Below are 26497 nucleotides of genomic sequence, written 5' to 3' on the forward strand. Positions count from 1 at the left end.
TGCTTCCAGCGCCGGCCTTTACAGCCCCATTCGCCTTTCTCAGCACAGAGGGGGCCCAGTCAACACCGCACCCCAGATCACTCAGAGACGGCCTACTGGGCTCTGGCAGCCAGATTACGGGTAGACGAAATGATTTTTCTTCCAGCGTATCTAGTGAACCGATTAGACCAAAATAGAGAGGAGGTGCATCGCTTTTCTTGGAAAAGTATAAAGGAGTTCAAAGTGGGCCCGGGTCGGCACCTTTGCACCTGTCTCCCCTCACCTCCCTGCTCTCCAGACAAGCAGGACTGCTCCTAGCCCCTGGGTGCTTCCTTCCCATCCCCCACCCTCTTGCCTTTTGCTGATAACTCATCTGCTAAGTGGAAGTCTACTCGCCTTATCTTCCTCGCAAAATCATACTCATTTTGTTACTAGTACTATTTTAAATGGAAAACCAATAATTGCATATGATTTAAAGGTACAGGGTGATGTTTTGATCTGCATACACCCTGTAGAAAGAGTCAATCTAGCTAGCCAACAGAGCCTTTACTTTCCCAACCTATCGCTCTTTGTGATATGCATGTTACAAATCTATTCTTTTGGACATTTTAGAATACAAAATACATTATAAACACATCTCAAGTATCATCTGCCTCCTGCTCCACAGGGACACGTGCATGCTCTGGCCATCAGCCTTGGTCACTCTCACACAGCCTTCTCCTTTCTGGGCTTTGTCTGTACCATGGCCACGCCCCCTGCCTACGCCTCCCAGGATCTCTGCGGACAGGAGCTGGGTTCACATCTGTGTCTCCCTCAGGGGAACCTCAAACACAGGGCGCTTTTCCTTTTTGGTAGCTTCACATTCTGTGGTTTCAGTTACCTGTGGCCCAAAACATTAAATGGGAAATCCCACAGACAGATACGGCATCAGTTTCAAAGTGCATTTCTGGGGGCCGGCATTGTGGCGCAGTGGGTTAAAGCCCTGGCCTGAAGCTCTGGCATCCCATTTGGGCACTGGTTTTAGTCCTGCTGCTCCTCTTCCAATCCAGCTCTCTGCTATAGCCTGGGAAAGCAGTAGAAGATGGCCCAAGTCCTTGGGCCCGTGCACCCACGTGGGAGGCCTGGAAGAAGCTCCTGGCTCCTGGCTTTGGGATCAACGCAGCTCCGGCCATTATGGCCATCTGGGGAGTGAACCAGTGGATAGAAGACCTCTTTCTCTGTCTCTATCTCTCTCTGTAACTCTGTCTTTCAAATACATAAAATAAATATTTTTTTTAAAGTGCATTTGCTGCTAGTGGCTTGATGACATCTCCTGCTGTTTTGCTGTATCTCACTCGAGGCGTGAATCATCCGTTCGTCCAGCGTGCGCACACTGTGTGTGCCACCAGCCCAGCAGTCCGGCACCAGTCACTTTGTTATCAGATCTACAATCGTGGCACAGCAGTGCCTGTGTTCAGGTAACTCGTATGGAGCAGCCCAATGCCACATCACAAGCTTACGTCATTCTCCTCACTTCCTCTCATCACGCCGGCATTGTGTCAGCTCACAAGAGGAAAGCCAAGTACAATAGATACAATAGGTATTGGAGGTAAAGGCCATATTCATAGAACTTCTATTATAGTATAAATTGTTATACTTGTGCCTCATTTATAAATTAAACTTAATCATAGGTACGTATATAGGAAAAAATAGTGTGTGTATGTATGTATATATATATATATATATATAGAGAGAGAGAGAGAGAGAGAGAGAGAGAGAGAGGTCTTCCATCCACTGGTTTACTCCCCAAAGGGCCACAGTGGCTGGGGACCAGGCCAGGCCAAAGCCAGGAGCCAGGAGCTTCTTTCCTGTCTCCCAGGTGGTTGCAGGGGCCCAAGCACTTGGGCCATATTCTGCTGCTTTCCCAGGTGAACTAGCAGGGAGCTGGACCAAAAAGCAGAGCAGCCAGGACTAGAACAGGTACCCACATGGAATGCCAGTGCTGCAGGTGGTGGGCTTACTTGCTAAGCCAGAATGCCAGTCCCACAGGGGGCATTTTTTCAAGAGTCATGGAAAACAGGACAAACTCTTGCATAGAGGTGTCAGAAGTTTAACACTTGGGCGGTTGGCGACGGTCAGGCTTTGGGGCATCAGCCAGGGCAGTAAGCAGGAGCCACAGCACTTGATCTCCACTGGCTCTCAAGTTAATGTGACAGGACAGGTCAGTAGAGAATGCTTGGAGGCCCCCACCAAGTACCAAGCAGCAACTCAGGAGGAAGCAGGGAGGAGAGACGATTCTACAGAATCCCCAGAATGTTCATCAAGAAAGAACCCTCTGCATACAGGAGGCACTGTGGTGTTGTGTATGGCAGATCCAGGCTCTGGGCAGGGTGGGTTGACCCTGGGTAAGTAACTGAGTCTCTGGGCCCCCGTCTGCTCATCGACAGACTGGAAACAACAACAGCATCATATGTGCAAGGTCCATGAGGACTACATGGGGCTCAAACAAACACAGAGGATTCTTTTATTAAAAAAAATATTCTCTGGGGCTGGCGCTGTGACATAGCGGGTAAAGCTGCCACTTACAGTGCCAGCATCCCATATGGGCACCAGTTTGAGTCCCAGCTGCTCCACTTTCAATCTAGCTCTATGCTGTGACCTGGGAAAGCAGTAGAGGTTGGCCCATGTCCTTGGGCCCCTGCACCCGAGTGAGAGACCTGGAGGAAGCTCCTGGCTCCTGGCTTCAGATCAGCGCAGCTCAGGCTGTTACAGCCAATTGGGGAGTGAACCAACGGATGGAAGACCTCTCTCTCTCTCTCTCTCTCTGCCTTTCCTTCTTTCTCTGTGTAACTCTGACCTTCAAATAAATAAATCTTAAAAAAATTCTACATATTTTCTTCTACTAGAAAGGCAGGGTGACAGAGTCAGCAAGAGAGAGAGAGAGAGAGAGAGAGTTCTCATCCATTGGTTTACTCTCCAAATGCCAGCAACATCTGGGGCTGGACCAGGCTGAAGAATTTAATAAAACTCAATAATCCAGGTCTCCCATGTAGGTGGCTGGGAGCAGCTCCTTGAGTGACAGCCTGGTCCTTCCCAAGGAGCACATTTTCTGGAAGCTGGAATGAAGGGCACTGCCAGGACTTGGACCAGGTACTCTGATAAGGGCTTAGGGCATCCAAAGCAGGGTCCTAACTACTACACCAAATGCCCACCCCGGCCACTGTTTTGCTGACGCTGGTAGTAACTGAAGGAGATCATAACCTCAGTTTTCAGAGGAGCAGAATGAAGGAGGCGGTGAGAGGAGCCAGGGACCCACGCCAGCATTCCTGAGTTTTGTCCTGTCTTCTTTCGACTGCATCACAGTAAAGCACACCTCAGACAGCACTGCTGTTACTGTTTCTCTTCTCTGCTCACTTTCTTTTTTTAAAAAGATTTATTTGAAAGTCAGAGTTACACAGAGAGAGAAGGAGAGGCAGAGAGAGAGGTCTTCCACCCGCTGGTTCACTCCCCAATTGGCTGCAATGGCTGGAGCTGTGACGATTTGAAGCCAGGAGCTTCTTCTGGGTATTCCACATGGGTGCAGGGGCCCAAGAACTTTGGCCATCTTCTACTGATTTTCCAGGCCATTGCAGAGAGCTGGATCAGAAGTGGAGCAGCTGGGACTTGAACCAGCACCTATACGGGATGCTGGCACTGCAGGCAGCGGCTTTACCCACTATGCCACAGCGCTGGCCCCTCTGCTCACTTTCATCTCACTTCTGGCAGCAGCCTTCCTCTCTGAGCATAGAAAATCTACCCGTGTCTCCATGTACCCCTCTGGATCCCAGAAGGAGAAGGCCTTGTGTATCTTAGTACTTCCGGTCCTTCCTAGCAAATTGTCCTTTGGAGAAATAACTATTTTGTGTAAAGTATCTGTAAAGACATCAAAAAAGTCTCAAGTCACAAGCATAGCTAATGCTATGCCTGATAAGTGAGAGGTACTGAAAAATCAGAAGTCATGGAATGGGACTTGAACATTATTCTCCTTGAGTATCTACAGCTTGGCCCATCTTCCATTTCCTGCACTTGGCTCTGTAAGTTGTTGGTCGGTGTTGGCCTCATCTAACAGCTGCAAGCAGCACTGACCAGCTAGGGCTCAGTGGGGGCAGAACATCTCCTCCTTGGACCCCTGATGGGTTGACCCCTCTCAAATTCATGACCAGACCATGGTTCAGTCATTGGCCTCCAGGCACCCAGAGGGTCAGCCCATGTGAGATCCCACAATGGCCTCAAAACCCACAGACAACTTGCAAATCACATTCGAACTTTCTGCATCTCCAGCCCCATTTGGCCTTGGCTGAATAATGCCCTTTGCCCCAGAGGAAAGAAACTGAGAACACATCCATGGGCTTAGGAAAGACTTCACAGCTCATCCATCGGCTCTGCTGAAATGCCAGTTTAATCAGCTACCCACCTGCGGCTCACTGAAGACACTGGGGCTGAGCGGCGTCTTAAAGGCACCTAAATACTGGACTCCGTAACTCTCTGTCCACCAGAGAGGCCTCCTCCAGGGGGGCTGCCGTCCCTCAGCTCACACGCACAGGCACGGGGGGTTATGAACACACATCTGCCAGTCTTTAAACACTGACCTCTACCCATAGGGACAGGAATTCCTCAGTGCACTGAGACGACACTGATGACATTTGTCAGGGGACCAGTGCTTCCTCCCGCTGGCTGCCTCCTCCCCCCGGCCCCAGTGGTCACACCACCTCCCAAGCTATGAGATGACTCACCCTGGGGCAAGAGAGGGCTCCAGCAAGGTGGACAGAGGGCAAGGGGCAGGTGAGTACTCACGCAGGGGCCCCCATGGCAGAACAGAGAAAAATCTCCAGAGGCCTGGGGAGATCCGAGCTTTGTTGCTACTCGCTGGGAACTGAGAAACCAAGCAAGCATCCCTGCGAATTTCGCTTTTCAGGAGCTCAGGGGGCCCCTGCAGAAAAGCTCTGCTACTTACTGATTGGTGAGCTGCTCAGCCCCAACAAACAGGTTGGTTCTTGAGAGGCCTGTGCGCGTGCCGAGGAAGGCGACCTCCACGCCCTTGTCAGAATTCCTGAAACAAAACGACGCACATCAGGGGATGCTTCTAGACAGTAAGCAGAGAGTGGCTTTTGCACTGCAGAACTCACCGTGATTTTATAGAGTCGCAGCTTTGAAACATGAACTTGAAAAGAAATGACAGAAACACACACATGCACACACAGCCACGCACCAAATACAGAATGCAGATTCTTATCCCTTGTAAAAGTTTTCTTGCAGGAAAATGAAGAACTCCCCACCAGTAAAAGCAGCTGAGAAAAATGCACTTCCAACCATGAACACATCTGTATTTTCAGGTTCTGGGTGCAAGTTCAGAGAGTATGGGCTAAGAACAAGATGGACTTGGAAGAAAGGAAGAAAACCCTTAGGGCTAGCTTTTTGTGTGCATGCTGCCAAATAGCTGTTCTTAGTCCTGTCTACTATCTAGGAGGCCATGCATAGGAACCATAAAAACAACCTTAGCCACAAACAACTTATGTGAAAATTCATTCATTGTTGTCCCACTTCAGTGGCAAATTTTAGATTTTCAAGTATGTTTTTCAGGAGATTTACAATATTTCTCCTTCAAAAAAGGATATATATATATGTGTGTGTGTGTGTGTGTGTGTGTGTGTGTGTGTGGAACAATTGGAACAATGCTAGGAACAATTTGGTCAGAAGCACTATCCATGTCATCCTCAACCAAAGATCGTTCGGTTATTTGATGTTTGGTGTAGTCAAAGAAGTCAGCACAAATCAGCATCAAGCATTTGTGTCTCCTTGGAGCCTACACCAAGTTGGAAAGCCAGGATGTCCAGTCAGTTCCTAATAGAGGCTACGAAGTGAGCTACCACCTCAAGAAACTTTGAGTATGTCTGAGGAATGAACCAGCAATCTTTGACAAAGATTTTGGATTTCCTGAGAGACTAACCAAAACATTTCCACATCAACTAGAGAAAGAATTTCAGAAAAGGCTTTGAATCTTTCTTGACCTCCCAAGGAGTAAGAACCATGTAGGTAAGGATTCCAAGGATACCTTCAAAATACAAGGAAAACAGCAGTCTCTCTTTGGAGTTCTTGACTCGCGTGTTAGTTTGTCCACATAGCAAGTCCAGTGGAGACACTTAGAGCTACTTTAAGCTTATAATCTCTAGAAGATGCTCTGGCCATCCCTTCAGCAAACATGCTCCTGTTTCAGCATTTTCTGCCCCCAGCAAACAGCACCATTCTCCCAGGTACTACTGATGTAAATTCGGGATGGCTCAGCTTCCCGGCCCCCACAAACCCATCAGCAAGTCCAGAGGTCCTTCCTGCTGAAGCAGGCCACCAGAGGACCTCTTCTCTCCATGCCCCTTGTCCAGGGGGCACTGCAGGAGCCTTCACTACTGTCCTACCCCATCACACTGCGTTCTCCACACAGCAACAGAGATCCTTTCCTACAAACGCCGACCTAACCATATCCCTCCCTTCCTAAAATGCTCTGATGATTTTGTAATACTCTGAGTATAAAATCCAAAACCCTTAACCTGACTCCTTGGGTCCTGAACTGCCTGGCCACTCTGCAGCCTTGTCTCCTGACACCTTCTAGGCTACCCTCTGTGTTTAAGCTATGGGGCGCTTCTCTAAATTTCCTGACTGGGTCAAATCACACTCTGTGCCATCTCCTTGGAATGGGTCTCAGCTCTTAGACTAGCTCCTGTCTTCCTCCTCCACTCCAGGCACTGTTACAGTTGACATGCTTTTCTTTCCGCTTTGGAGTAACTCACAATTCTTAACATGGTGTGCTATGTACCACAGGCACCACAGTCAAGGACTTCATTTGTTTGGGTCACCTCCATTTCACCAACACCTGGCTGAGTAGCTGGCACACAGCAGACACAGAATCAATACTTATGAATGAATGAATGCAAATGGAAAGTAAATGGGTGATAGATGGGAGAAAAGGCAAGATAAAACAAGAGGAGAAATTAATGAAGAAAAGAACAGCAGAGAGGACTAAATAAAGGATAAGGAAGAAGGAATGATTTCTTATTTTGGATCTTGAATGGCCTATTTAAAAATAGTAGTGAACAATATTATCAGTAAGCTGCTAAGGCAGTTCTCACTACCAACTCCCCCTCCCGTATCCCCATCCCCCACTTCGGAAATAAAACCACTGGGTTACATCTGACACCCACAGAAACAGAGCTCTCGCCCCGCCTCCCCCAGCCCCATCCTACTCGCAGCCTACCCTGGCCAGCATCCCAAGTTCCCTCAAGACCGTGAAGTGGATGGAGCTGTGGCGAGGCAGGAAACAGAATGCTCCTTCCGCCTCCCTCTCTCGGAAGTGTCACCCTACCTCGGCGTACCGAATTTCATGTAAAGTTAAAAACTCAAACAAATTAGATGTCAAACCCAGGAACTTGCCAGCCAAGCCGGAGCCGCTAATCTGCTCTAGCTCTTGTGGTTTAGAGCTTTGGGGAAAATTAAAGGACTTTAACACCAGGCTCCTAAAACACTTGAGTTCTTTAAACCATAACCATATTTTGGAGCGTTGGTGAGGAAATGGCCATGAACGGCAGACACGTGCAACCACTTACTCAGATTTGTTGAGTGCCAGGCTGGTCCAATATGCTTCAATGGGGGCGCTCACCACGGCATCAAAGAGGACTTCTTGGATCAGTTCTTTATCACCTGTTGGGAGACACAGGTAAGCAGACCGCTGTGACTGGACGCTGAACAGGGGCGTGAGCAGCGCCCCCTGGGCTCATTTTGCAGGATCTGCAGGCTACTTTCTCCCAGCAGCTGCACTTACCATTCTGACACCTGATATGCCAACAACACAGGGACCTCCAAAGCATTTGGATGGGAAAATAGTAAATCAGGAGGCTTCAATGTCTGCGACATCCGTTTTCTGCTTTCTTTCCCCGTCTTGCATAGTTCACGCCCTGGACCCACAGGCTGACTCCCTGAGCTGGACACCTCAAGAAAACCAACTCTGTGGGAAGCTAGTTCTTATCCTCCCTACCTTTGTCCTCTACCAAAGCCTGCAACTCTTCAGCACCCTGCTCACGGCTGGTAGTAAGATAGGAAAGGGAGGCCATAACGCAATGACTCTTATTCTGTGATTCCTTCCATTTAAGTATTTTTTTTAACGGGGGTGTCTGTCTCCAAAGAGACCTTGGTGGAGCCCTGTGGAAGAGGTCAAGCACTGAAGGGGAGATCCTGAGCCCAGGAGAGGCACCCTAGTTCTCCAGTCTCTCTGCAGAGGCAGGCCAGTCCTCACCAGGGCTGGGGTCCAAAAAGACAACTGAACTTTGTTAAAAAGCAAAACCTGGCTGCAACACAACTCATCATCCATGAGACGATGGATAAATTAAGATACAGTTATGTTGTGGGATTCAATACAAGCTGTAGTACAAAAGGGAGTACTTTAAAAAGTCTAAGAAAAAATAGAAAAGATAAATATTTTGGTGCAAAAAGTTTAAAAATCTATACTTAATTTTTCCATAATATCCTAATTTATAATGCATATTTGAGTCCAAACATTTTTTGAAATCGCATTTTTGCAATATGCATTTTCATACTATACATTTTATATGAGCTTTAGGAAGACTAAACGTATGTATTATATGCACATAGTATATGGATTACTATATGTAGTAGTTCACAGATCATACTATATATATAAAGTATAATATCCAAAATATGAAAATGATATTCTATATTAGTTACAAATACCTTTATATGTAGTAAGAGTATAAAGTGCAAGATGTTAATGAACTAATAAAGGATGGTCATTCTCTTTGGAAGGGAAATAGGACTGGGCAGGTGTTCACAGGGACTTCAACATAATCTGTAAAGTTCCATACCCTAAATGGGAGCTAAATCAAATATGGCAAATTATTAAGACTTGGTAAAGCTTGATGATGACTAAAATGTGTATTTTTTTGTATAATTTATATAAATAGGTCATTGAAAAAGCCAAAGAAAATGAACAATTGGATTCATACGCTGTCTATCAGGACCATGCCCTACCAGAGTAAACCCATCTCATGAAGATGCCGTTTAGTTGCCGTATGATTTCCTTTTATCTCTCACAGGATAGCTGTGGCTACTCCAACAGAAACACAGGTAAAGCACTTTTCACATCACTGAAGCAGACTTGCTTGCTAGAGCTGGGGACAGGTGCCATGCTCACATCTGCTGAATCTTCCCCTCCCCAAACCGTGGGCACTGGAACTATTCTGCACTGACACAGGGTCTGCTCCTGCCTCTGCTGTGGGTGGACATCCAGACTTGCCGCCCTGGCTCTTCGCACCACCCATCGGCCACTTCTCATGTAGCAGGCTCCCACAGAGGACCCTCACTAGGAGGAGAGGAAGTGGAACCTGCACTCCCCAAAGAGGCAACATGTCCTAGTGGTGACCCCACTCTTAGAAGACCAGAAGCCTGGGTTGTGCCTCCAGAGGAGACAAGTCCTACCTCCAGCCTTAGTTTCTCATTTGCAAAACAAGGGAGCTGCATAAGCAAGTGTTTAAAGTCCCTTCCCAGTGGTCCCTTTTCATCCCATTCAGTTGCTTGACTGCTTGATCTTGGTGGACAAATCCAGGGCAAAGGATTAAACCATGCAATTTGCAGTAACCCGGTCTACTGTTCTTAGAGAAAACAGACATTTGGCTGGATTTAATATGAGTGACAGTCTCCGTCAAAGCAAGGCTTCCCTTAAACAGAGGTGAGGCTGATCATGAGTTGCCCCACCACCACCACACATACACACACCATGCTTCAAATGTACTCACATTGCAGCAGAGGTTCTTTGCCTTTGAGGTACAGCTTAATAGCTTCTAACTGAGACAGATGCCGGTGCTCAGGGTGTAGGTCAGTGTTGCAGTAGGACCTAAGATCATGACAAAGACCAAAACAAGAGCATAGACATTTTATGGTATCTCCTTCCTTGGCCTTTAAACAGTGAAACTGATCAAGGAGCAAAAACAACCCGAAGCCAAGGAGGGTAGCAAATACCAATGCTGATACAGGGCTGTTTAAACTCTTACCATTCATCTGCCAAGGACACATCAGGGTGTTCTAGATCATGCAGGCCTGGGGATGAAGAAGAAAGTGCTAATGAGTAAACACCACTCCCCCAACCTCCTGTGTGCTTTAAGGATTCTAGAGTAGGGCTGAGGTGAGCTAAAGGTAGGCATCAACCCCAATGGGTCCTGCCTGGGAACAGGGACTCTTGACAAAGGAAACAAGTGCTCCTCCCAGGCAGAACTCTCCCCAGTTCTACCTTACTCAGCCAGCACTGCCACCTTTCCTGGTCATATACCCAAGGGAAGCCCTGAAACCCCCTGAAGATGAGCAGTGTGCTGGCAAGCCCTGGGGAGAAACTTAACAGCATGGTTAGAGGTACCCACTCTGGAGCCCCACGTAGTCCAGGCTGGGAGCTGGGCTAGGCTACCTCATTACTGTGTGATGTCAGCAGGGCACTTTCCTTTTCTGAAGGTCTGTTTCTTCATGGGCAAAACAGGAATAAGGCGAAGCCCTAACTGATGGATGGTTGTCAGAGGGAAATTATAGGTTAAACAATATGGAACTGTCAGCGCTCAACTCTTTGTGATGAGCAACAATTTCCAGTTATTACAGGACCCCAAGGAAAAACGGGGCAGGGGACTTGGAGTCTGCAGGGATCTAAAGGTATCTTTTTTTTTTTTTTTTTTTTTAACAGGATGCTCCAGGCCACTCTAACTGTATGCTAGGGTTTGGATCTTGTTTTTCTTCCAAAGATCTGTGTGCTAGAAGCTTGGTCCCCAGTGGAACTGCACTGAATAATGGTGAGTCTTCTTCCTTTTTTAATATCAGATTTTAGATTTAATTCTATTACTTTTAACATTTAATTTCAGAATAGTTTTAACTTCAAAACAAAATCGTGAGGTAATAATACAAAGAGCCCCCATATATCCTTTGTCCTGTTTTTCCTGTTAGAATCTCCTAACAGTATCTTTGTGAGAATTAATGAAGAGGCGGTGGGTCTTTAAAAGGCGGGGCCTAGTAGAAGGCGATCAGATCACCTGCGGAAGGGACTAACTTAGCCCTCCCAGGATGGGGTTAGCTCCCGGGAGAGTCGGGAGCTAACAGTGAGTCTGGCCGCTCCTCACTCTCACGCTTCCTCACTTGCACGCAAGCTCTACTGCAAGCGGCTGTCTCCTTTGTCACTCCTCCTTCGTGTGGTGAGGCAGCCAGAAGTCTGAGCAGCTGGGGCTGCCTGGGCTTGAACATTCAGCCTCTAAGACCTCCTCACTCATTAAGGTAGCCAGCCTTGAGTACTCTGCTGTCACCACACAGGCTGAGACACTCAGAAACCACTCTCTCCTCGCATCTCGGTGGGCTACAAGCAGACACACACACTTCCCCGTGGTGACTTCAGCACCAGCACATTTTAGGGAGTCAGTTTCCTGAATGCCCAATCATATCCTACTGAAACAAGGACTCCAGTTTCCTCTTCCAATACAAATGTATAAAGTAAACAGCAAAATACTAGACAAAATACTAGCAAATTAGAATGAATATCATTCCACATCCCAGTTCCTATGCCTACTGCTTGAATGATCTTGGGAATGTCAGGTCAACTCTTTGAGTTACATCAACCATGAGATGCAAGTAATATCACATAATTCACCAGCTCCCTCACATGACTAAAGGGGATACTGATTCGTCCCTAGGACAATCCATGCACCCTTTCCCCCTTTCTCCCTTCCTCTCTCCCGATATGCATTCCCTTGACCCCCTCGTCCCTTCCTTCTTTCCTTCCTCTTTTCAATATTTCCACTGAGAACCTGCCGTACCCGGCTCTATGCTGGGCCATGAGGCTGCGGCAGTGGACAAAACAGAAATCGCAGCCTTCAAGGTCTTTAATTTCTAGTGTCAGAAGAGAGGCAAGTAAACAGAGTTAAAAATAAAATATTTAGCATCTGAGTTGATAGCAAGGGCTATGATGGAAGATTCAGCACGGGACGAGATATGGAGGAGGGGGCAAGAGATGGGAGAAGAGAGAAAATTTCAATTTCAAGTGTGGTGGTCAAGAGAGCCTTCGCTGAGAAAGTAACTTGCAAGCGAAGAACTGAGGGAAGAGGGTGGAGTCAGCTAGACAACCGGGAGAGTGCTCGTGGCACAAGGAACATGAGTGCAAGGACGCACCTGCCCAGAACGTGGGGTTAAGGATGCCAAATCTGCCTATTTTTCTAGTTTCCGTTTCATTCAACTTTCACCCTTCAATACCACTTTGATTATATTTCAAAGGACCCCAAAAGGAAAATATTTTTGATTTCCTCTCTGAATTCTTAGGGCACCAATACAATTTCATTATTCTATAATTCTGTCACCTCTGCTCTTGGTCCTTCTAACAACATCACATCCATTGACAGGTACTGCTGACAAGAGTGACATAAGCCCAAATTTACCAGACAATTAATGTGTACAATGGATGTAAAAGAAACAACAAAAATGCCAAAGGGAACTCCAAAGAGAAACAATTTCAGCAGGTAGAACTTTCACCCTCAGTAGGGACATCTCAAATTCTTGAGCGAAATCTACCTGTTTGCCATCTTTGTAGTATCTGGCACTGGCAATGCTTATGGAAAATTGCTACACTCTGTAAGGAAGCATTCCTTATTGAAGATCCTGTGGCTGTGCAGTTGTCATCCCTGGAGAAGGCCTTCCCTCTCCAGGAACAACAGTCATGCCAGGGCTTTAGAGCTGACAAGACCCTCGACTTACCAGCCTGAGGGGAAGCAGCCTTCCCAGCTCCTATTACTCAGCGAAGTTGGCAGGAGCATAAGGCCTTTTATGTACAAAGGACCAACAGTGAGAGGAAGATCTGACCTCATTTGTGTGGATAACCAGACACTCTCCCCCTTGCTGAGGATTCAAACAAATTTCTTGCATGGTGGTTATAGTTAGCTCTGAAATTCTCTCTATATGACTGCTTGGTTTAACAGCTGTGAACCATACAGGAAGAAGACAGTGACCCAAGAAAATGATCCAAAAGACAATGCAAAACAACTGTGTGTGTGTGTGCGGGTGTGTATGTGTATCTGTGTGTGTAAAAGGGGGGGAGAGCACAAGAGGACAAAAGGAGAGGGAGAAGGACGGTGGGACAGTAGGGTGGACAGGGAGGGACAGGCCCCTGTCTTGAGGATTGACGAAGGCAACGGACACCTAAGGCAAGCAACCCATGACTCAACTCCCCTCCCACTGTTCTGACCACGAGTGGTTTCCTCAGCTTGATCTCAAATGCTTAGACATGGCTTCTCTGACCTCACAGGCAGCAATAGCCACAGAGCCACACTTGGCCCATAGGACTAGGAAAACAGTCCAGAAATTAACACAGGATCTCTGAGAACACATTTTGTAGAGTAACCAGCCCTGGTCATAAAGTTGCCTGTCTTCTCCTGTGTGTCTCCGGAAGAGAGAACACACGATTGACCCTGTGGCGGGCACACTTTGAGCTCCGCAGATTCCATAGTAAACCCCTCTCCTCTCATTTCTGTCCCATGAGATGTTACAGGCACTTGGAGAATAAAATCCAACATCTGTGAAACAATGTAGGGGACAATCACCAGTAAACCAGATGGCCCTCTGTGGAACTTGGTGTCTTAGGGACCATCAATCTCTGCTACGTCATCTGAGCAAGCCATGGGTGGTCCAGTTTCTGGAAGTCACCACATTCATTTGTAACCGGTTCTAAACAATTAAAACTTGGCTTGTAACTGACCTTCCTGCACTCGGCCGTCATTTCTGGGTTTACGCAGGAAGAGTAATGTTCTGGTCTAACTCCTTCTCCAGGGAGATGAAAAACCAAACGCCCAGGAGAGTAAGTGACCTGCTCAAGCCCACTGTGGGAGCGGAGCCCTCCAGAAACTATGCCCACCCCTCCTTGGGTGCTCGTGACACTAGGGAAAGGAATTTCTCTCTGCTTCTATTGGGAGAGGAAGACAGGATGTGTGTGACAGCAATTTTAAAGTTTAAATCGAAGCAGCAACAGCCACTGTGCACCTGTGCTTTATGAAGACAAGAGGGCCTGGGAGCCTCAAGGTGCTCCTTTCTCCTTCCAAACTCCGTAAATCACGTAAATGGTCGCAGCGCCCTGTGGGCTAGGGCTGCCAGGAAACACAAGTGAAATTTGTGGCTCAACTCTGTAGGAGACTGAGGCTTCTGTATCTGTGTTTTCATTTGTTTCCCCTGGGCTTGAGTTTTTACATTAAATTGTGTTTTTCCTGGCACTGATTTTTATGTACGAGAACAATACAGTTGGCAAATGATTCCACTGACTTGCCACAACAACTCTGTGGATGAAAGCAGAATACAAATAAATTGAGTCTCCACAGAGGGCCACCCCTGATTAAGGTCCCTGTCGTTCTGCAACCTGGGCAAACTGGCAAGAAGGGTCACATCCAGTGGGCAATTACTTGAGTCCAGTACCCAAGTGACCAGGTAGCCATCTGCATGTGTCAGTGAGCTCTTGAGTTAGCCCAGTAGCTGGCTCCAGAGCTTTCTCCCCACGCCACACGACACGCTGAGCCAAGGCACCGCCTTACCTTCCTCGATGGTCACATTCCCCCGGAAAAAGTACTTCCCGTGGCCTCTGGAAAGCGCCACACCTAAACTGTGTGGAGAAACAAAGCAGACCTTGAGACCCATGGCGTCCACTGGAATAGACTTGTGGGCGAATGATTTTCTGGTTTTTTTTTTTTTTCATTTTCCATTTTCGCATTTCCATTTCATGTTCTGTAAACAATTTTTCTAACAGTTTACTTTCAAAACCCCACTGATTATAGTGGGTGTTGGTTTTTCTTAGGTTCATGCAGCTGCTTCAAAGTAGTTTCTGATTGGAAATGCCAGCAGCAATTGGCCGATTGTGTGTGTTTTTGAGAGTTGTGGCAAATAGCACACACTTTCAGCAAAGCCCTTCTCTCGGACGCTCTCCCAAAGGGCCGTGCACCCTGCTCCTGCCTACTGCCTTCTGCACCGTAGCCCAGCATTCAGCCCAAGATAGGTCTTTCTAGACCCTCATGTTTGGGAGTGAGGAAAACATGATCCCTTCTCCAGGCAAACACAGAAACTTCCACTGCCACTTGAGTGCAGCCACATGACTGTGTTGTGCACTCCCTTGCCCAATCCTCTCGTTGGTCTAATAGGTTTTCCATACTCTCACTGGATTGATTTAAGCTCCTTTCTGCTTTTGCCTAATGTAGGAGATGATGTTTTAAAAACATCGTCTCTTCATTTGGCAAACCCTCCCAGCAGCTCATGTGTTTCTGGATTGTTCCTTGTTCCAATGGAATCCGCTTGGCAGCATTTGGCAGTGATGCTAGAATTTATGTTTCAGATTCATCTGTAGGCAGTCAACTCTTTCTCTCCTCACTTCTCTAGGAGCAAGACACCAGTTCAGGAATACGAAGAAGACTTACTGAAATAGGTTTGAACAAAGCGGTAACATAATGACACTAAGAGTGGCAGGAAACTTCACAATGCTGCATACGCATCCGACAGCAAGCAATGAGGATAATCATTTTTTCAGGACTGTGACAAAGAGAAACCAGCAATTCAACGGCAGACAGACACAGAAGCACAACAGGTAGGGATGGACCGGCTACCTCCAAGTTGGAAGAATCGCTTCTGGGCATGGAAATAAAATGCAAAATAGGAGGCAAGAGGCAGCAGGCTAGATGGTTAAGGACCCCAGTAACTCTCTGAATGCCTCTTTGCCCTTGCTGGGAACCCCCAAAGTTAATCTGCTCAAAACTGAGAGGCAAAGCCATGACAAAAGGAGTGAGTCCTACCAGGTGAGCCTGAACCATCTTCCCCATTGTGGAGTGGGGGAAAAAAAAGCAGCAGTGGAAAAAGCCCCTGACTTAGTCTGTCCAGCCTTTCAGCAGGGCGTTTGGTTATCTTCAGAGGGTGGGCTCTGAGCGTGTCAGCGGGTTTTGTGCAAACACCACAGATGGGCCTGATGGAATGGTCATGTATCATGATCAGCTGTACCTGAACGGAGTACCCTTGATGTCTGTATAATAGTAGTCATTTGTCATCACCAAAACCCGTTTCTAGATGGAAGGGGGAAAAAAAAGTTGTAGAGAAAAGAAAACACGGTTAGTCTGTGAGGTGAAGTTTTCAGAAATAAATAAAAATAAATGGACACACTCTGATCAGGTTAATAGTACTGCATGAATCTTGTTTGAGATAAGTAAAGACAAGAGAAAAATGATCTCAGCGAAAGATATTTATTCCAGATAGAGCTTTCAAAGCTAATTTTTCACCGTGGTTTGTTTTAAATTAGGCGGCAAGAATGTTTGAGAAAAATGTACCCCTTTGTCCACCGTCTTCTTCACCTCCATGGAAAACTTGCCCGTCTTTCGGTTCACCATGGCGTTCCGCAACTGAAATGATAAGAGACAACGGGTGGGTTGGTTCTTCCCTGGGTCGTTGTGCGTGTGGCTCCTCCAAAGCACAGAGAGAAGGCCGCTCTGGCCGCGGAGCCTCGGGTGTGCTTTGTAAGGAGTCTACGTCCCACACCCACACCCAGCGTCCTCGCTGCCCACGACAAACGCATGCTTCCGACTTCACTCAGGTGTGCCTGTGTCAGCTCCAGAGTAGCACCAACCAGGCAGGCCTGCACGAGGTGGAAGAATCCCCAAATCCCCGCCGTCCACTAAAACACTCGAGCAGCAAGATGGTCTCCAAGGACGAGTCAGGTTTTGGAAAGGAGGACTGATTTGTCATAAAGAAATCATTTTTCAAAACATAATCAAGTTAAAGACATTTTCCTACACGGTAGTTCAGAAAAAAAAAAAAAAAGCCTGCCATTTGGAAGACACGGGTTCATTTTTTTTTTTTTTTTTTAATAGCATGAGTCACCTTTGAATGCTCTCTGAGAAATCTGGGCCAATTAATGGCCTTGCTGACTGCGCTGGCCAGGGGCGACCCCGTATCTGATGCCTGGAGGTTCCTATGCACTCTTCAGTGGGAACCAGGAGCCTGGCTCTCCGCCCCCACCCCAGGCTGACCTCATCTAATGACTTGTGGCCCTTCCAGGAGTTCAGCGGAGGACAGCAGACGCGGCGATGACAGATGTGCAGCCACGGGCACTAACGGGACTCAACAGACAAGGCCATTTAGTGGCATAGAAGCAACTGTGGACACGCCACAGCCCATCAGGAGAGGCTCCTTCCCCTCCCTGTGCCTTGCTTTTTATCCCTTGCTCCTCATTTCCCCTTTTGAGAGGCCAGAGTAAGGCCTGGCCGAAAGAGACTGCAGTGCTCACAAGCAACCTAAATTGGACTCGGGGCTGCTTAGATTTGGGTCTGCATTCCCATCTTCTGTGAGGGAGAGCGTACAAGCATGATTTTTAGCTGGAGGCTTGTATAAAATAAAACGTATATTTTACCCTAGATATTTTTTAACAACACATAATGGGCATTTCTGGAAATATTTTCCCATTTTAACTTCTTGTGGTTTTGGATGGGGAGAGCTGGTCCTAATTAAGTCTCCTTTCTAACTTTTAAGAACGGCTCGATTTATCTTTAACATGGTTTTCATTTTTCTTCTTTCTGGTGCCTGCCTAAAGCCATTTGGGACATTCCCCTCTCACATTGCCCAGGCAAGCTACAGATTAGGTAAGCCTTGCCATGTCTGCGTGCCACCCTACCCCCAGCTCCCAGTAGCAGAGAACAGCACCCGGCCTGGGAGCACCAGGGCCAAGGTCAGCATTGTCTTCTGCACACAAAGGCCTTGATGGTTAGTCTGGTCTGGTCCTTTTCTTCAGTGATCATGAAAAGAGGTTATACTTCGAGGCCACACTCCTACTATCGCGGCAAGACAGCACTGCAGCTAAGAAACTGGCATCGTGGTGCGGTAGGTGAAGTTGCAACCTGCGACACCAGCATCCTATATGAGCACCGGTTCAGGTCCTGGATGTTCCACTATTGATGCAGCTCCCTGCTAATGTGCATGGGAAAGCAGCAGAAGATGGCCCAAGTGCTTGCATCCCTGCCATCCCTGTGGGACACCAGGATGGGGTTCTTGGCTCCTGGCTTCAGCATGGCCCAGCCTCGGCTGTTGTGGCTATTTGGGGGAATGAATCAGCAGTGATTAGAAGATGTCTCTCTGTCTCTCTCTCTCTCTCTCCTTACCCCCCATCTGTAACTCTGCCTTTTAAGTAAATAAAATAAATCTTTAAAAAAAGAAAAGAAGCCCCAGTGGACACTGGTTCTTATAAAACAAAAACAAAAAGAAGACCTTTGAGCCAGAGTATTATGATCCTAGGCAAATCACCCACTTTCTCTGTGCCTCAAGTTCCTGTTCTGCAAAATGGACCTATTAACAGCAATCATCTTTTTTTTTTTAATTATTTTTGACAGGCAGAGTGGACAGTGAGAGAGAGAGACAGAGCCAGGTACTTCTCCTGGTCTCCCATGGGGTGCAGGGCCCAAGCACCTGGGCCATCCTCCACTGCACTCCCGGGCCACAGCAGAGAACTGGCCTGGAAGAGGGGCAACCGGGACAGAATCCGGCGCCCCAACCGGGACTAGAACCTGGTGTGCCGCCGCCGCTAGGTGGAGGATTAGCCTATTGAGCCACAGCGCCGGCCAACAGCAATCATCTTGTAAGGCTCTCATGTGGTTTAGATGACTCAGAAATGAGATGAGCAGCTGGTAGGTGCTAAGCCCTTGGTGGACATTAGGTATCATATGTGTTACCTGACGCTCCTGGCGTCAGCATCACCATTGTCACCACTCTCAGCAGCATCAAGAGAATCTTCATTGTCATAATCATCTTTCTCACGTTCACTGAGAGTCAGATACCTTTCAATAGCTTAAGGAACTGGGAGTGAAACTCAAATGTGCTTACTACAAATGCCCACACTCCAAATCAATTTGTTTTAAACTAGGAGCCACATAAGAAATATATTTTACTCTGATGAAGCCCTCTGTAACCCATTTTAGTGGGTTCTACCACTTCTAGTTGCTGCTCATGAGTCCTAAATGGATTTTATGACCTTTCCCCCAACTACCTGGGTTGAAAACTGCCTCTCTCTCTCTTTTTTTTAAAGATCTATTTTATTTACTTGAAAGGAAGAGTTACTGGGCAGGTGGAGGGAGGAGGGGAAGAAAGACAGAGATCGTCCATCTGCTGGTGCACTCCCCAAATGGCTTCAACAGCCAGGGCTGGGCCAGGTCAAAGACAAGAGCCAGGAGCTTCTTCCAGGTCTCCCACGTGGGGTCCAAGCACTTGGGCCATCTTCTACTGCTTTCCCAGGCCATCAGCAGGGAGCTGGACTGGTAGTGAAGCAGCTGGAACTCCAACTGGTACCCACACACAGGCAGTGGCTTAACCCACTATGCCATGCAATGCCAGCCCCAAGGGAATTGCCTCACTTAACCACCTGTGTGTGGACACAGACAGAAAAGGATGCAGTCCAAGTCAAGGGAGGTGACCCAGGATATCAAGGTTCAAGTTTGGCTACTGACACAAACCAGCTGTCCCGTGACCTCTCTGTGTCTCAACGACTTCATTTTTCTTTTACTCTGTCAAGAGTGTCCCTGAGTGAGGACTCCCAGAACCCAGGGATCCTGTCTGGTGCTGTTAAAAAAAAAAAAGTGGCTAGAAGATTTTTATGTTGCTTAAATAATACTGAAAGATACTGTTTACTGCATTCCTACAATGTGTGAGGCACAAGTTTTAAAACCTACCATTATTATAGACCCCTTTCTACATGTGGGGAAACTGAGGCATGGGTTAAGGGAACTGTCTCAGGTTACATAGCCTCTCTGCCTCTTGAGCTCATATTCTTAACCTCTGCTTCCCAAGTCAGGAGAGAAAGCACTTGGATGAAATTAAAGTCTGTACAGTGTTGATATAAAATTATATACTGTCATTCCTAGATTTCTTTTTTTAATCAAGAAACAAGTCTTAAAAAGTGACCATGTTAGGGTGGGTGCTTTGGTGTAGCAGGCTAAGCCTCTGCCTGTGACGCTGGCATCTCATATGGGTGCCAGTTCTAGCCCAGGCTGTTCCTCTTCCAATCCAGCTCCCTGTTAATGACCTGGAAAAGCAGTAGAAGATGGCTGAAGCCCTTGGGCCCCTGCACAAGCATGGGAGACCCTCAAAGAAGCTCCTAGCTCCTGGCTTGGGATCAGCACATCTCTGGCCATTGTGGCCTTTTGAGGAGTGGACCAGTGGATGGAAGACCTTTCTGTCTCTCCATCTTTTTCTCTGTAACCATGCCTCTAAAATAAATTTTAAAATCTTAAAAAAAAAAATAAAGTGACCATGCCAGTCTGAAGTTTTTTTAAATAATTTTCTTTACTCAAACTTTTCTTTTTTAATTTTTTAAAATTTTTATTTATTTGACAGGTAGAGTTGTAGACAGAGATAAAGGTCTTTCCTCCGTTGGTTCACTCCCTAAATGGCCGCTACGGCCGGCACTGCGCCTATCCAAAGCCAGGAGCCAGGTGCTTCTTCCTGGTCTCCTATGCAGGTGCAAGCACTTGGGCCATCCTCCAGTGCCCTCCCGGGCCACAGCAGAGAGCTGGCCTGGAAGAGGAGCAACTGGGACTAAACCCGGTGCTCACATGGGATGCCGGTGCTGCAAGCAGAGGATTAACCAAGTGAGCCACGGCGCCAGCCCCAGTCTGAAGTTTTAATCTTGCATAGTCTCTTCCGTTAGTCTAAGCCCTGTGATCCTGGAGTGATGGGAAGGTGCTCGTGCCCTTCCTGCCAGGAGGGAAAGGGGTTTGCTGATTTTCTAACAGAATGCTCCAAGATGCAAGCACAGCATTGTGAGGCTGCAGCATTCCGGAAATGTCTGTTTCATTCTGAGGAGGCGGAGGCCCTAGAAGAGAAGCAATGCACCCAGAATCATTAAGTCAGGGGTGCCCTGAGGTTCCGAGATGGCAGAGGGACTGAGAACCAGTCCAAAGAGACGGGTATAACAGCGTTCTCAGTCCCCCTGGAGCACAGGAAGGCACCGTTCTGAGTGGTCCCAAGGGCTTTTGAACCAGCCACTACCTGCACTGACAACAGGGAGCAACTAGGAAATTGCAAAAAGCCTGGCATAGGAAAACCTCCAAACAAGCTTCGGTATGCCAGTATGTTAGAGTGTATGGTCATGAAAAATCACATGTGCAGAGTGTATCTTAACACACAAAGGAAGGCAAATTAAGAACCTCAATGAGACATACGCAGTACCTTTCTTTTGTCCCTATTGGATACTAAGTATCTGCAACTGTGCTAACACAGAGGGCATTAAAGCAGCTGTCAGCACCGTCCTCAATAAATCATGGGACCCTGTTGAACTGCGTATCAGAATATGGCTGCAGTAGTCAGCTTCCCTGGTCTCCGGGGCCTGAGCTGCCCATTCAGATGCATTTCCCCAGAGCCCCTGGCAATCCCTCTTTTATGGAATGCTGAAGCCACGCTGCCCTTCCATCACGAGCCTGCTGCTCTTATCTCCCACGCAAAGCCCTCTAGGGAAGCCTGCCTGAGAAACTTAGTGGCCACCATAGGTTGTGGTGGAATTATGGATTGACGGCTCAGCCTCCTAATGCAACCTGGGTGTCCACATCGGAACACGAATCTCACCTTTCCCAGTACACAGGTGCCATGTACTTCCAAACCCTTTAATGACACGTGAGCCTGATCAAATGGGATAAGATGCAGTGGACCAACACGCCAGTCATTCCCAAACAAGCTTCAATCAGCATTTGAAAACAGACTGGGGCACATAGCACCTAGCAACAAAATCTCACTCCCTCTCCTTCCCTCACCCCTACAGCAGCCTGGGCTCTCAGGGTGGGCTGTGCTTGCCTCAGGGGTCCAGAGCTCAAGCATGCGCTGGACAGATCCTGCAGAGGGTTTAAAGAAGAAAAGTTAAATGGTCAAAGATCTGGGAAATACAAGGTTCCTAGGGCTTTGGGAAGAAAGGACTCAAGGGACTTTTCCACGAGAGTCATTATGGGTTAACGAGAAACGTGAGGTGACGGGGGCAGTAGGAAAAAGGCTTACGCTGCACCAGGAGACCTCGCAGAGATTCAAGGAAGAGTCTGTGGTGCAGGATTTGCAACAAGAGCAGGTGAGCAATCACTCTGGTTTGCAAAGCACTCATTTTCTCTGCACCTCTCAGAGAAGAACTGTTTTACCATGGGCGATGATAGAGATCCTCGGCCGGCGCCGCGGCTCACTAGGCTAATCCTCTGCCTTGCGGCGCCGGCACACCGGGTTCTAGTCCCGGTCGGGGCGCCGGATTCAGTCCTGGTTGCCCCTCTTCCAGGCCAGCTCTCTGCTGTGGCCCGGGAGTGCAGTGGAGGATGGCCCAGGTGCTTGGGCCCTGCACCCCATGGGGGACCAGGAGAAGTACCTGGCTCCTGCCATCGGATCAGCGCGGTGCGCCGGCCGCACCGCGCCAGCCGCGGCAGCCATTGGAGGGTGAACCAACGGCAAAGGAAGACCTTTCTCTCTCTGTCTCTCTCTCTCACTGTCCACTCTGTCAAAAAAAAAAAAAAAGAGAGATCCTCAAGGACTCAAGGGATCCCTCTGGGGCATTACAAAGTGTCAAGGGCATAGCTCTAGGGAGTCAGACTGCCTGAGCTGGAATCCATACTACGTGCCCACAGAACATTACACTGTTTCGTGCCTCAGTTGCCACATCTATAAAATGGGGATACAATTACACATACCTCATAGGATTGCTGTGAGAAATAAATGCACTTAGAACAATACAACTTGTAGGAAGAGTTCAGTAAAAGGTAGTTATAATTCATGAGTTCTTTAATAGCAAAGTCCTCTATTTATAGGAATAATTGTGTTCACTGCAGAAAGTTTGGTAATAGCTCAGATGTAATAGGAATAAACCAGAAATCATCCTTAATTCCTTCTGTCATCCCTGGGAATTTAAACCAAAGGGTAAACATGGTGAAGATAATTTTTCCTTCCCAGAGGCGATCCACGCTGAGAATTCAGATGGAGCTGTGTGTGTCTCACGGTCCCCTGCTGGCTCCTGGCTCCCCCAAAGATGTTCCCTACCCATTGTGTTGTTGACACAGTGCCTAACTCATCCTGAAGACTGGGACAGAAGTCCCATCCTATTCCTCTTATATTAATTTTGGCCAGTCTATTTTGCACATGTTCTAACAGCCTATGGGATCTTACATCATTTTTGGAAGCGTGCAGTGCCTTTGCTATAAATACGGCCATCAGATGCAACAAGCGCCTAGTCACCCAAGAAAACAGGACACTGCATCCAAGTTCTCTACAGCTGGGCACACTCTGCTGCTGCTTCCTCCGGGAGCTCTGCTTCCATGGTCTTTCCCCATTCTCTGCTATTTTTAAGAAAACCCCACGGCCAGCATCTGGGCATGTGGGATTTTACGCAGACTTCACACAGATGCTTTGTATAGATTCAAGAAGACTCTAATCAGTGGGTGCAAACCCCCAGGGAAGAAATGGTGCCTTGGGTTATCCCACATCAAACATGTTGGTAGTGAAGTAAGTTGCATTTCAAAAGCACCATGTTCCCAAGGTGACAAGAGACCCAAACCACAGAGATAACCAGAGACCAAAGACCTGGGCGTGTAGAGGTGTTGGAATTCTGAAGGTGGACAGCCCGTGTCCCCATCCTGTGAGTCATGGGAAGATGGAGAACATGCACAGGATACTGTGCTCTGATGAGAACAGAAAACAGGCCCAGGAGGAGGAGAAAAAAAAAAAAAAAACATTCCCACACCATGAGTTGTAAAAGGGGATACTGGCTGGGGTGTGGGCGGTAAGCAGAGGGAAGTGAGTACTAAATGTCTTCTAGCAGCTGGTGAAGGACAGAGAGAGCGGGCTTGGTGCTACCCAGTGGAGGGTGTGCTTCCTGGACAGGGGCACTCCATAGGAGGACAAATGTGATCAAGCTGGCCGCCTCTCTTCATCAAAACAGAAATGAGGGCGGGATGGAGAAGCAGTCTGGTGACGTTTCCATCTCTCTGGGAATGGAAACCCAAGAATCCAGGGAGGTCCAAATGAATTAGAAAGCAACGGTTCGAGTGGACTTGGTAAAGAGGGAGAATCAAGCGGAGCCACCCTTCAAAGATTCACGAGCCCAGGGAGGCCCAGAAAGGGCACAGGAGCTGAGAGTTCGTGAGGATGGTGAAGCTAACACTAATAATGGCGACCCCTCGTGGAGGCTCATCAGCTGCATGCGGTGGGGCAGGCGCTTTCACGCCTTTCAATATTTTAGTTCCTTTAATCCTCACAACAGCTCTAGGAGGTAGGAACAACCATACTGATTGTGACAGAAAAAAAAAATCCACAGCACGAAAACAAAACCAAGGGGGCTGGTGTTGGGGCATAGCAGATTAAGCTGCCACCTGCAACACTGGCATCCCATATTAGTGTGCCCACTGGAGTCCAAGACTGTTCCACTTCCAGTCCAGCTCCCTGCTAATGCACCTGGAAAGACAGCAGAAGATGGTCAAGTAGTCGGCTCCCTGCCACTCTTGTGAGAGACAAAGATGGAGTTCCTGGCCCAGTCTTCACTATGACAGCCATTTGGGGAGAGAACTAGCAGATGGAAGATTGATCTCTCTCGTTCTGTCACTCTGCCTTTCAAGCAAATAAATCAAGCAATCTTTAAAACAAGCCAAAATTGAGGTGTGTAGAGAAAGCTGTTCTCTGGAGACAAACAGCCAGCAAGCCACTACAGTGGGATTTGAACCCTGAGAGTAACGCCTGAGCAATGCCAAGGAATCAGATGTACGTTAGGCGCAGCACAATCCCCATGGACAGGACGCTGGTGACAACGTTGTAGGAATAATAAGATAAGAAGGTATCAAACTCCGCGAGGTCACAGAGCTGACGCGATGTCTGGCTGGTGCACGTGGGGAAAGCAGAGCGGATGAGGAAGTAGCTTTTATCAAATAGCAGAGTTATTTTGTCTGAACTTGGGTTTAAAAAGACTTAGTGCAGATGAAGAAGGAAGTAGGGTAAATTTCTAAAACAGATACGCCTCTTGCACTTCACAGGCGAGGAAGGAACTCAGATTTATGCTCACTGAGACGGTGCAGGGAGCAGAGGATGTGAACAGAAGGTGGGCTGCGGCGAGAGGGCTGATGCCGGCCCCCTTTCTGGAAGGCAAGGGGACCCTGCCTGGGGCTGCAGGTGCTGCTCCTCACTACCTCTTTGGCCAGCAGTTCAGAGCAGGAGCTGGAAACTGTGCTACCCTGGTGATGAAATGGAAGAAAAGACCCTGGACAAGTCTGTGGGGGAGGGGCAGGGACTCAGAAAAAGTGAAGGAGAAGGCCCAGACAGGAACACCTGGGAAGTTACGATTTAATTAAGGACAGTCCACCTGGATTCACACAAAGGCAGCCGTGTCTAACAGATCCGATTTATTGAGGAAGTAACGAGAAGGCTTGATGGGGTTAAGTCCCGAGCAGGAGGAAAGCTTTGGATACAGTACCCGAGGCTGAATTTGGGGGAGGGGAGATGCACAGTTTGCCCTTGAGACCTGGCCGGAGCAGAGGGGAAAGGCTGGGGAGGTGCGGAAGATGGGCAGCCATTCATGCAGAAGGAATGGGAGTCTGCAAAGCCCTGGGCTGCTCCCCGACAGGAGGAGTCTGGCTGCCTGGGAGCCTACCTGCGTGGCCCGCAGGTGCCCTGACTACAGTGATGACGGCAGCTCCCGTGAATTGTACCGGGGAGGGTCCTGGATCAATCAGCTGCAGACAGGACCAGAATCCGCCCAGGGATGCCCAAACACCTGGAGTGGCTGGCTAGTCTGCAGCTCTCCAACAGGATTTACACAACCCCAAACCTGCTCAAAGTGCCCCTTGTCTCCACATGCCCCTGCTGGCCAGGTAGCTCTCTGGGGGGCCTCCTGGCCAGCTCCCGGCACAGGCTCCAGGCACAGCAGTGGGTGCAGGGGAGCCCTCCCGTGAGGCCTGCAGCAGGTCACTTACCACATCGTCTCGGTCCTCCCACTCCACCTCAGAGAGGTCAACGCTGCTGTAGTTAGGTTTCCTTCGCTTTTTTCCTTCTTCATACTAGCAGGGGGAAGAAGGGAAAGACAAAGGAAAGAAAATGTCCATGAGATGACCCAGCAGGGCAAACTTTTTCCTCCCAAATCCTGCCACGGAGTGGGGACTGGGAGTGGACAGACACTGGTGAGAAGCTCACTAGGATGACAGTCCCAGGGCTTCTAATGACTGGGCTGGAATCCTTTTTTCTGAGTTGGGTTGATATTCTCATAGAATTCAACTTCTTGCTTGATCATAATATACTTAGCAGACTCTTGGGTCCCATAAACACCCAACGCAAAGGAGAGTCTGCCCCTACCTGGATGGGACCAGTGTGGGACAGGGGACATTCCACTCCTCTCTTCCAGAACTTACAGAGCTTATGGCTTCCCGACACCAGACAGGTCTTCTTACACACGTTAGCCAGAATCCAGTCCTAGTCCCCT

General features: G+C 48.1%; 1 protein-coding gene across 4 annotated transcripts in view; it reads right to left on the reverse strand.

Annotated features, from left to right (window-relative positions):
* The window catches only part of CACNA2D3 (calcium voltage-gated channel auxiliary subunit alpha2delta 3), an 879489-nt gene that overhangs the window by 163852 nt on the left and 689140 nt on the right, over positions 1-26497 (reverse strand). For all 4 annotated transcript variants that reach the window (XM_051851530.2, XM_051851531.2, XM_051851529.2 and 1 more), the window contains 8 exons: positions 25995-26078; positions 16362-16433; positions 16039-16100; positions 14592-14659; positions 10050-10095; positions 9795-9892; positions 7593-7686; positions 4952-5047 (listed from right to left, as the gene is read on the reverse strand). In XM_051851530.2, the coding sequence (XP_051707490.1) occupies positions 4952-5047; positions 7593-7686; positions 9795-9892; positions 10050-10095; positions 14592-14659; positions 16039-16100; positions 16362-16433; positions 25995-26078 (620 nt within the window). The remainder of the gene's footprint in view (positions 1-4951; positions 5048-7592; positions 7687-9794; positions 9893-10049; positions 10096-14591; positions 14660-16038; positions 16101-16361; positions 16434-25994; positions 26079-26497) is intronic.

Source organism: Oryctolagus cuniculus, chromosome 10 (genome assembly GCF_964237555.1).
Source record: "Oryctolagus cuniculus chromosome 10, mOryCun1.1, whole genome shotgun sequence".
NCBI lineage: Eukaryota > Metazoa > Chordata > Mammalia > Lagomorpha > Leporidae > Oryctolagus > Oryctolagus cuniculus.